Raw genomic sequence first — 10,829 nt, 5'->3', positions numbered from 1 at the left:
ATACACTATTAAATGGAAGAGTTTAGACTTGATGTTTTATTACTTGTACGTTGTATATTAAAACGAGTATTGTTTTAGTCATGATAGAGAGTGTTTAGTTATGAGTTATTTATAGGATATTAGTGTTGATGTGGAAGGTTAAGAGGATGAATAGTTGATATGCAATGGTCTAAAGTGAGTTTCGGAGACAGCACAGCTCAGCCGTTTCTGACATAATACTTCTTCCAGAGTCCACAAATTCATTTTCAAAAAAATATAATAATTTTATATGTTTGAATATATTTACATACTTCTCTGTCGGCATCTAGTTAAAGGTAGATCATCTTCATCCCTGGTAATTACTCCGTACATCTTTTCTTAATTTCTTAATAATTTATTATTTAGTCGATATTAAATAATAATTCAACTCTTATTAGCATCTCACTTCTCACTTTCATTTTGTAAGAATCTCAGTCATATAATTATTCTTTTGCATTACCTTATTAATAATTCAATTTTATTGGGTTCATGTGTAACTCAATAATGGAAGAAAAAAGTCAATAAATTGCTGATGCAAGATTGAGTTTCTTGATCCAATTTTTGGTGGGTGTGCTTTCAATTCTATTATGAGTATATTTTTGGTTATTAGATAGTGAATTTGATGTTTTGAAGATGAAATTTGGTGGGTTCGTGTCAATTTTATGAGAAATTAATTTGTTTTATTTTTTGTTATGATTTTTGATTTGGGGAAACATGCAGAGTTACGAAAGCTCGATCCTTGGTGGGTAACTTTTTTATTTTAACTTGTTTATACTTTTAAATTTGGGAAATTAGGGATTGAAAGATGAAATATTAGGTGGGTATGTTGTTTAATTCTCAATTATGCTCTTGGATTTGCAAAAACAGAGTTTTGAAGCTTAATTTTATTTAACTTTAGTCTGTGCTTTATGCATTAACAAATTAGGGGATAAAGATCAAAACTTTGGTAAATAGAGATACTAATCTTTAATAGTTGATGATAGTTTCTGAATTATGCAAATTGAGGTGGGTGTTCCTCAAAATTCTTCAAATTTGATTATCAGATCCTTGTTTGTACCATAAAAGTTCATAACTTTTGTTTAAAACTCCAATCTTTTGGTTATTATGAGTCCAATTTCTAAGAAACTATTAAATAGTCTTATTACATAACAGCCCACTTCTGTATCTGTATATTTATAAAAGCTCAATTTTAATCTTTCGAAATAATGCAGTTAGTTTTGTAAATAAATATGTATGGTTTTCACTGATTTCAGATATAGTACACTATAAATATTTGGACGGCTATCGAAAGGGTGTGAGTAGTCAAATTTTTGCAAGAGACCAATCACTTTGAGGTATGATCTTAATTTTGTATTTATTGTGCAATTTTTATTTGTTGCTATTGAAATTGAAAAGGATAAATTTGATGGTGTAGTCCCAATCCAAAATTTAAATACAACATATATTGCTGTACCATTCAAGTTAGATAGTGACCTTTCTTATCTTGTCTTTAAAGCAAAAATTTTACATTTCTTTAAGATAAGTAGTACTTGACTACTTGCCAACTCCAATTGCAACTATCACTTTTGGTACACAGATTTACGATTTTTCGGTAAATCCAAGTTTTGAATACCTGGTTCAAACGATTTCATTTACGTATGCGGGTCCCCAATATATGATACGCCGAGAAACAAAGTTTTTGTTGTTATTCTTCCTTTTAAATGCAGTTTTGAACTTAAAGTCTGTATATTTATTTTTTGTAATGGTTAACCTTTAAAAAATGCAATTTCTGTCTCTACCATGTGTGATGTGTCCATGTATATGTATGCAACATGAGAATGAGTAATTGTGTGCGCGCGCACTTTGTCTCTTATACTACAAGTGAATGAACTTTATGATCATGCAAGATTCTTAAAAATTTTGATCTTTATTCCTTTTACTTTTTAAAAAATGTTAATAAGAAGTAAACTTTAATGATCCAAGTCATCTAGCTACTTTAATACTTTATTTGTTATGAAAAAGTTATGATCTTGATCTTTTTCCTCTCATTTTGGGTCCCTTTTGAACGTGTTGCTTTCTTTGAGCATCATGAATCATATTTGCCAACTGGATCCAATTTATGACCCCAAAGTTGAGTATTGAGTATTTGAATCAAAAGATAGCTAGTATGATTGATTCTTCGAACACCTCGAGTCTAGAAAACTCAAAAACCAAAATTTGTTTTTTCATGTTTGACTCTTCTATGTACTTCAGATTCTACTTGTTTATGTTCTTCGGGTTTGACTTCTCTAAAACGGTCCTTAAATCACTTCAGCATTAGCAATCTTGAAGTTTTCAACCGGACTGGTTCACTAATTTGTTTCTTAGATCATTTTCAGGTTTTTACAGCGTGTTTAATTTTTTCATACTTGACTTTGACTACCTTAAATTGGCTCACTGATCATTTTTATCTCAAAATTTTCTAAATCTTTGATTCTTAGATCGTTTATTGTGTCAACTAAAGATTGGACTGCCTCTTGTAGTTGATTCTTAGATCAGTATTACTGATAATCTTACAAGCTTCATGTTTATTGATTATCTGACTCTCTAATTCTTCATAATTTCATGTTTGTTGATTAGCTACTTATGATATCTGCAGGTTTAACACATATAAATTGGTTCCTGGATCATTAATTGTAGCACCAGAATCATTAATTTTGTCATCTGGTACAACATTCTCATATCATTTGAATTTTAATCACAATCACAATATATTGAACAAACCATTATTGATATATATTTATAACTCCAACAGGTAACCATTGGATTTATACGTTTCTAAATCATGGTAGAAGATCATGATAAAGAGAAAAAAATCGTGGTTGACTTTCAGTCAACCGAAGACTGGCTGTCGTATGCCAATGATCTCGTACCACTGGCTCTTGAGAAGGCCAGAGACGTTAAAGGTTTTCCCGGAAGGTGGAAAACGATCATATCAAAATTAGAACAAATCCCGACCCGGTTATCAGATTTATCAAGCCACCCGTGCTTTTCTAAAAACACGTTATGCAAAGAACAACTTCAAGCCATATCCGAGACTTTAAACGAATCACTTAAGATGGCAGAAAAATGTTCGAAAGAAAAACATGAAGGAAAGCTTCAAATGCAAAGCGATCTTGATGCGTTATCCGGAAAGATTGATTTGAATCTACGAGATTGTGGACTTTTAATAAAAACTGGAGTTTTGGGCGAAGTTGCATCGTCGGGTTGTACCTTTACGGAAGGTACAAGTCAAGGAAGCTGCAATGTTATTGAGCTGTTAGCTCGGCTGCAAATCGGGCATTTGGAAGCAAAGCATAAAGCTCTTGATAATCTTGTTGATGTGATGCGAGAAGATGAAAAGACGGTTTTACCCTTGTTGGGACGAAGCAGTATATCGGCGTTAGTACAACTTCTTACAGCTACGTCTCCAAGAATACGAGAAAAGACTGTAACGTTAATTTGTACGATAGCAGAGTCGGGTTGTTGTGAAAAGTTACTTGTTTCAGAAGGTGTTTTACCGCCTCTCATAAGGTTACTCGAGTCTGGTAGTTCAGTTGGTAGGGAAAAATCTGCAATCGCGCTTCAACGATTGTCCACGTCAGCAGAGATAGCGAGTGCGATAGTGGGCCATGGTGGGGTGCAGCCCCTTACTGAAGTATGTTGCACAGGTGATTCTGTCTCCCAAGCTTCAGCTACTTGTACCTTAAGAAACTTATCGGTTGTACCTGATCTCCGACAAACGTTAGCCAACGAAGGGGTCGTAAAGATCATGATCGACATCCTCGATTCAGGGGCTTTGTCGGTATCTAAGGAACACGCGGCCGAATGCTTGCAGAATCTTACATTAAACGACGATATTAAAATTTGTGTAGTCACTGAAGGTGGGGTCCGCAGTCTATTGGTATACTTAGACTGCGGACTACCTCAGGAACCTGCGATGGGTGCGATTCGAAACCTCGTGGGTTCCGTTTCTGTCGAAACCCTAATTTCGTTCAGCCTTCTTCCAAGACTCGTGAATGTACTTAGCTCGGGCACGAACGGGGCTCGGAAAATGGCGGCGGTGACCATTTGTCGGATATCGGACTCACCGGAAGTGAAAAGACTCGTGGGTGAAAGCGGGTGTATCCAGTTACTAATCAAGTTACTTGAAGTAAAAGTGAACGAGGTTCGAGAGGTGGCAGCACAAGCGCTTGCGAGCCTAATGGCGATTCCGTTTAATGCTCGAGAAGTTAAACGAGACGAACGAAGTGTCCCGAGTTTGGTTCAGTTGCTTGATCCGAGTCCACAAAACACAGCTAAGAAGTATGCGGTTTGTTGCCTAGAGAATCTATCGACAAGCAAAGAGTGTCGGAAGGTTATGATATCGTATGGTGCGATCGGGTACTTGAAAAAGCTTACGGAAATGGATATAATCGGGTCGAAAAAACTGTTGGAAAGGTTACAAAGAGGGAAATTTAGAAGCTTGTTTGGGAAAAGTTAGTTGTAAAATGTGTTGTTTCATTGTCTTGTATGAAACAATGTAAGGTAGCCAAATGTATGAATCAACAAACTTGAGATGTTTCAATAAGATGTTCATATTACCAACATCATTAGTTGCCATTAACGTAATATACTTGGATGGTGGGATATTGAAATTTAAAGTCTTTTTGCTACCCCGTGTTTTATCAAGATTATTATCATACACACAACCTACATCATATTTCATCATGGACTTTGGCCTCTTTTTCTCTTCCTGATTCAGCAAACCAATCTTGATTTTAATATTGTTAAACAGTTAAGAATGGTGAATGAAAAGGGCTATTTTAATTGATTTGAGAAACTTCTTTCTTGCGGGGTTTTGTGTGTGTGTGTGTGTGTGTATTTTGTAAAAAATGTATCTATGACGAATTTTCCCTTGTCTGTAAGATTCTTTTTTACCTTTCCTCATAATTTAATTCCCGTCTCAAAAATTGTCTCCTGTGTCATTTTTTTTATCTTTTGTGGGAAAAATTTTATGTAAACCCGTTAGTACCTTTTCGGGTTTTTTTGGCAAAATTTTTTTAACAAATGTGAAAAACAAGCAGGTGGCCAACCGCGCGTTGCGGCAGCCGCTGCTCCGAAATGTAGTTAAAGATTTTTGTAATAAAAATATTTTAACGTTAATAAACGTAACATAATTTAAGGCGCAATAATTCGTTTCAACATACCAAACATCTCTTATAGTTATAGATTAAAACGTACAATAGTTTAATTTTTTTCTTTTGATTATAAACTAACTAATTATATATTTGATATTGTATGGGTGAAGAAACTAGAAAATATATATTAGTTGAAAAAAACGTTGTAAAAATAACTGGTATACTTTCATGGTTGATAAAGTTGACATAAAGTTGCATAATCGGTTGTGTAATCAATAATCTATAAGAGAGTTATTGTGTAATCAATAATCTATAAGAGAGTTATTTGAAAAAAAGGTTCATTAAAAATGTAATAACGATCATTTGTGAATTTTAGATACTACACTATATGGAGTAAATAAATACTTTTAATTCAATTAAAAAAAAAACACAAAAGGATGAAAAAGTTACTATTCATAAATAGTAACCAAATTTGCTCTATTGTATATAAGTATAATATAATATAATATATTAAGATATCATTTATAAAAAAGTTTAAGTCGTGTATTTGAAAAAAAAAAAAAAAAAAAAAAAAAAAAAAAAAAACAAACCGTAATCAATCAAATAAGTATCGTAACCGAGTTACTGAATATATATTTTTTTGACTATTATTTCAATAACAGCAATCCACAAAACCATAGTTAAAAATTTAGCTAATCCTTATTAAATAAAAACTCGTCAAATTAGGTAACTAATACGGAGTAATTGTTAATTGAAACGGAAACTGAGTTTCCTCGAGTGTGAACAGAAATATCCTATCACTTTCTTTTATCCTACCACCCAACTTCCTATTGGCTATTTTTTCGTAACTTTTAATCTATATATATTTTACTCTGTATCGAACCCCTCATTAAAAATTTTGTTTTCTAACAAAACACAATGAAGGCTTCTAGGGTTCTTGAAATTACAATAATATCCGGTGAAGCCCTTTCGCTTGCAGGAAAACGTTCGATCAAGAAGAACACGTATGTCACCATCGAAACAGAAACCAGCTGTAACAACCAATTTGAAACGTCGATGGATCATGAAAACGGGTCATACCCATCATGGAACGAGAAGTTTATGGTTGAAATCCCTATGCATGCAAAATATTTCACGCTAAAAGTTTTATGCAAGAATGGTTTTGGCGATCAGGTGGTTGGGACGGTTAATGTTCCGGTTTCGGATTTTATTGGAAGATTTTTTCCTAGTAATTATTTGCATTTTTTGAGTTATAGGTTGAGAGATCAATATGGTAGTAGGAATGGGATTATTAATTTTTCGGTTAGGGTTAAGTCTAGTTCGGCTGATAATGGCGGTGTTGGTTGTAGCTCAACGGAGACTTGTTCTTCGTCGTCGGAGATAGGGTGGACGTACGGTGGATCAAAAATTGGTCAAGGTGCGTCTCATGGGGTGGTGATTGGTATCCCTGTTGGAAACCGATATTGATGTATTCATTCAAAAGAAGGTTGTTTATAATTAAAGCATGCTATGAAATTGAATCATTAATGTAATTCTCTAATGTCAAATATATATTTGTTTTTATTTTATTATTTCATACAATGAAAAGAGTTCATCCTTGTCAAGAGATAAAGATTTAGCCCGTGTGATTTCATACCAAAAAAATTAAGCAGATTGAAACATGTGGTTAACTGGATATAACCACCACACACACACACACACACACACACACAAAAGAAAGAAAAAAAAAAGAATAAAAAAAGAAAAAAAGAAACTCATTTGATAGGAAAAATAAAATATAAATAATACGACTAAACTTCTATAACTATGGTCCCAAGTCAATTATGCATCTATCCAGTTTGAACGCAATCCGTCAAGTAGATGAATGCGGTTACAAATACATTACGACTCACATCTATAAACTTGGCCAACGTGCCACATTTGCGACCTGCTTTCACATGAATCACTTTTCGACATGTTTGGGTACAAGGCGTTGGAGCAACTCCGGAGTTACATTAGCAAGCTCTGTACAAGTTACAAAGTTGGTATAAGTATGGTCGTCTAAAAACGCAGAATACTATATGTGGCAAAACAAGCTGGTGGCTCACGGGTCATAACATGAGATTCTTTAATAATGTTGTATCGAGTTGATCAACTAATTCTTCAATGTCTTGTGTCTGGTTTTTATTTATAGATACTATAAAATATGATTATGTGAAATTAAAATTGCCACGGCTAAATTGAATCATCGATTTGGACATGTAAAGTCTGTACCTTGTGGTGTGAAATTAAATAGGGCTGGAAGGGGTTTTCCGTTAGGCAAGGTTGTGCTTGGCTTCCTCAAATCATCAAAAAACGGGTGGGCACAAGCGTCCAACTGAAACACATGATAATATTCTAATTTCCACATCATTATTTGTTTGTCATTTACAAGAATGAAGCACGATGGAAGATATACTTACGGCGCTACATCGTAATTTTGGTGAATACTGGAGTAGGCGTGAGACAAGATCAACCGCTTCAGGTGGCATTCGCTTTTGAAAAATCTGGAAAAATTATAAGAATAAATTTCAACAATTCAAAGTGTAAACCAGAATATAAGTAGTTGGTAGTTAAACATAAATCCAAATAGCACAATCTTCTTGGTCATTAACAAACCTTATGCCATGGATGAGCCTTGATTTGTGGAAATTTAAATTCTGTGTAATGAGGATTCATACACTTAATTTCCTCTCTTGTTGGTGTTCCCAAAATCTATATTAAGCCACATGAATATATATACATGTCAAAAAGTACATCAAAATGACTTTACAGCAGCAGAAAACATTAAAAAACATACCTTGATGATCTCTACCAACTGATCGACACCACTTTCGCCAGGAAAAAGAGGCTGCCAAGCAAAACATAACTAGTTTAGAACAATATAAATCAAAAAATAATCCATAAAACATGCCAAAAGAACACTAGAGTATTTCAACAATTTTGTCACAAGCACAAATTGAATAAAATCTATAAACCATAAGAGCATACACACACACACACATACATAGTAAAGTAGCGTGATGAATGGACTACGAATATTAGAAGGAAAAAAAAGTAAATAATTTACATACGTGTCCTAGTAATAACTCTGCCATAACACAACCAGTAGACCACATATCTATCGCATTAGTGTATTCCGTCGCACCAAAGATCAATTCAGGAGCTCTATAATATCTTGAACAAATATAGGAGATATTTGGTTCCCCAGGCACCTATAATCAGATAACTAGAGGTTAACAAATGGCATTGATTGGCCACATATGAATTGGAACAAAAAAAGGCAATTAGCATGCTTACCAAAATCTTTGCACTTCCAAAATCACATAGTTTCAACTGATGAGTGTGTGGATTAACCTGAATATCAAAACCTCAAATTACTGTATACATGGAGAGATTCGTATTGATAGTAGTTAAAAACCACAACAAGATCAATGCAAAAGCTATCTCCTTTAACAAATAGTTATGCTATACGATCTTACCAATAGATTCTGTGGCTTAATATCACGATGACATACACCAACAACAGTGTGTATGTAGTTAAGTGCCCGGCAGATCTGCTCCAATATCAAAGAAAAATCAGACAAATAATTTATGTACACACGAAGGGAAAAGGATAAGACATTAATCCTTGAGTACAAGTTTCACCTGATATGTGTACAATTGAACATATATGAGAGGTATATGCTGGGTCATCCTACTGTAATGCCTCGACACCCGATACACCGTTTCAGGTACATACTCTAACACAACATTGAGGTACACTTCATTCTTTTCGGTTGTTGAATAAAAGCAATTCTTCAAGGAGACGATATTGGGATGATCCAGTAAACGCATTATTTGAAGTTCTCTGTTCTTGTATCTCTTATCCTGTAGCACCTTCTTTATAGCGACCGACTCACCGGTTTCCAAGCATTTGGCCTAAAAAAGATTAATTACCGTCAACACTATCTCCAAATTCAAAAAGAAAGCATAAAACCATAATACAGCCCTTTGTTTTAAACTAATGAAACCATAATCAGGTACCTCAAAAACAACACCAAAGGAACCAGTGCCAACCACACGCTCCGCCATGTAAGACCGAGTCTACAACAAAACAGATTATGTAACATCAGTCAAACATTACATACAAAAGCATGAGGCGCACTTGAGAAATACAAGGATAAAAAGCTTATCATAATTCATAATATTCATAATTCAAATGGCTAAAGATTAATACCTGTTTCGGCTCTCCATTTCGACCACCCACAGAAGTCACTATTACCTGACCTTTCTCTGTTCCGTTACCATTTACAACAGTAGCCTCAATTTCCTGCATTGCAAGTGCATCAATAACAACACAACATACTAATACAAATAACTACAAGTAACTTACAACTTCAATTTAGCTTTTAGCTTTTACCTTTTCTTCAGATTTATCTTCCTTAATTTTCATGTCATGCATTTCTTTCGGAAGCTCATCATAGTCCGATTTTTCAGGTTTAACAATCGAAGACACGTTCGACGTGCTTGCAGCCATATCTGTAGATGTAGCATCCATATGTTCCGCTACACCCTCTGTACTCTTTTCTACTGATTGTGGTTCACTAATAACATGTTGTGATTCTACCTCTTGTTCAACTTTCACCCTCTTAATACTAGTATCTCCACTCTACAAAAACATCAAGTTCAATAACCCTTCTTACAATTCTATATCTATTAAGGAGAAATAGTAACCAAAAAATTATTACATTTTTAAAACAGAAAATGATAATACTATATGATTATAATAACATCCACGTTTCGATAATGTATAAGCGCAACACACATATATATATCATCAGTAGATCACACAGCATTACTAGCAGATGCAGCTAAACTTAATCGATTACTATCATACAAAAATATACATATACATACATATCGAAATAAACTAACAATAACTCAATAAGATCACAGTTTTCATCTAAATGTAAATCAAGGAAACGTAATCAATTAAACTTACAGGATCTGAAACAGACGAGCGACCAGAAGCAATACTTTTCAAACGGCGCATCGCATTCATTATGTTTCGTGAATCATAACCCTAATTTCACCAAAACCGTTGCTTCACCGGAGCCACCTACCGGCTATGCCGCCGTCGTGAAAGAAGGTTTAGCAGCACTAGACGCAACTCTCTTCCGCCGTTGTTCTGTATCTATAGCTTTCTCTCACTAAATCTGTAGGTTTCTCTCTCTAAAGAGTAGTAATATCTATCACTTTCTGTAGCTGGTCAAAGGTAGTGTAAACTTGAAAAAGGGCCAATCATTCATTCCTTACCTCATTTTGTACACTAGTCAAACTTTTAATTTCAGCCGTTGGATTTGATCAAATGCGTTTGATCAAACGGTTGATAGTGATGGTAACATTGGATGCTAGTGAAAGAGGTTTGAAACATTGTTCCCAAAATGCCCCTTCTCACAGGAATATTCGTTTGGGTACCCACTATGTGTCTTTTTTTCATGACCTTTGAGAACCGGGTCATGCGATAACTAGTCCGACCGGTAAACGGTTCAGAGAGTCCAACCGATCACGTGGTTTAAGAGTTTTAAATTTTAAAATTTTAAAATTTCTGAAATTTATTTATTTGAAATTTAATAAGATGACACTCTGTAATACGGAGTAATGATTTTTCCAACGCTTTAGTCATTGACCAAT

The 10,829-nt window shown here is 34.4% G+C and overlaps 3 protein-coding genes across 5 annotated transcripts; 2 read left to right on the top strand and 1 right to left on the bottom strand.

Annotated features, from left to right (window-relative positions):
- Positions 1-214: 214 nt before the first annotated feature.
- On the top strand, positions 215-4,610 carry LOC139844801 (uncharacterized). Of its 3 annotated transcripts, XM_071835028.1 has the most exons (5): positions 526-582; positions 739-760; positions 1,272-1,352; positions 2,636-2,703; positions 2,792-4,610. In XM_071835028.1, exon 5 carries the CDS (start codon positions 2,822-2,824, stop codon positions 4,496-4,498), a length of 1,677 nt encoding a protein of 558 aa, XP_071691129.1. In that variant the 5' UTR covers positions 526-582; positions 739-760; positions 1,272-1,352; positions 2,636-2,703; positions 2,792-2,821; the 3' UTR covers positions 4,499-4,610. The 3 variants fall into 3 exon arrangements, with proteins under 3 accessions (XP_071691128.1, XP_071691129.1, XP_071691127.1); XM_071835027.1 differs by lacking the exons at positions 526-582; positions 739-760 and adding an exon at positions 215-334; XM_071835026.1 differs by lacking the exon at positions 526-582 and having other exon boundaries at positions 687-760.
- Positions 4,611-6,020: 1,410 nt separating this feature from the next.
- On the top strand, positions 6,021-6,703 carry LOC139844800 (BON1-associated protein 1-like). The gene has a single exon (XM_071835025.1). It carries the CDS (start codon positions 6,054-6,056, stop codon positions 6,600-6,602), a length of 549 nt encoding a protein of 182 aa, XP_071691126.1. The 5' UTR covers positions 6,021-6,053; the 3' UTR covers positions 6,603-6,703.
- Positions 6,704-6,872: 169 nt separating this feature from the next.
- Positions 6,873-10,391, bottom strand: LOC139844799 (shaggy-related protein kinase epsilon-like). The gene is made up of 13 exons (XM_071835023.1): positions 10,138-10,391; positions 9,556-9,804; positions 9,373-9,465; positions 9,180-9,239; positions 8,802-9,074; positions 8,636-8,710; positions 8,454-8,510; positions 8,228-8,368; positions 7,954-8,004; positions 7,773-7,868; positions 7,577-7,660; positions 7,389-7,491; positions 6,873-7,139 (listed from the first exon to the last, which is right to left on the bottom strand). Exons 1-13 carry the CDS (start codon positions 10,195-10,197, stop codon positions 7,078-7,080), a joined length of 1,404 nt encoding a protein of 467 aa, XP_071691124.1. The 5' UTR covers positions 10,198-10,391; the 3' UTR covers positions 6,873-7,077.
- Positions 10,392-10,829: the final 438 nt, after the last annotated feature.

The sequence above is a fragment of the Rutidosis leptorrhynchoides genome, chromosome 4 (assembly GCF_046630445.1).
Source record: "Rutidosis leptorrhynchoides isolate AG116_Rl617_1_P2 chromosome 4, CSIRO_AGI_Rlap_v1, whole genome shotgun sequence".
NCBI lineage: Eukaryota > Viridiplantae > Streptophyta > Magnoliopsida > Asterales > Asteraceae > Rutidosis > Rutidosis leptorrhynchoides.
Note: the sequence above shows the minus strand (reverse complement) of the source record. Positions and strands in the feature narration are given on the sequence as shown.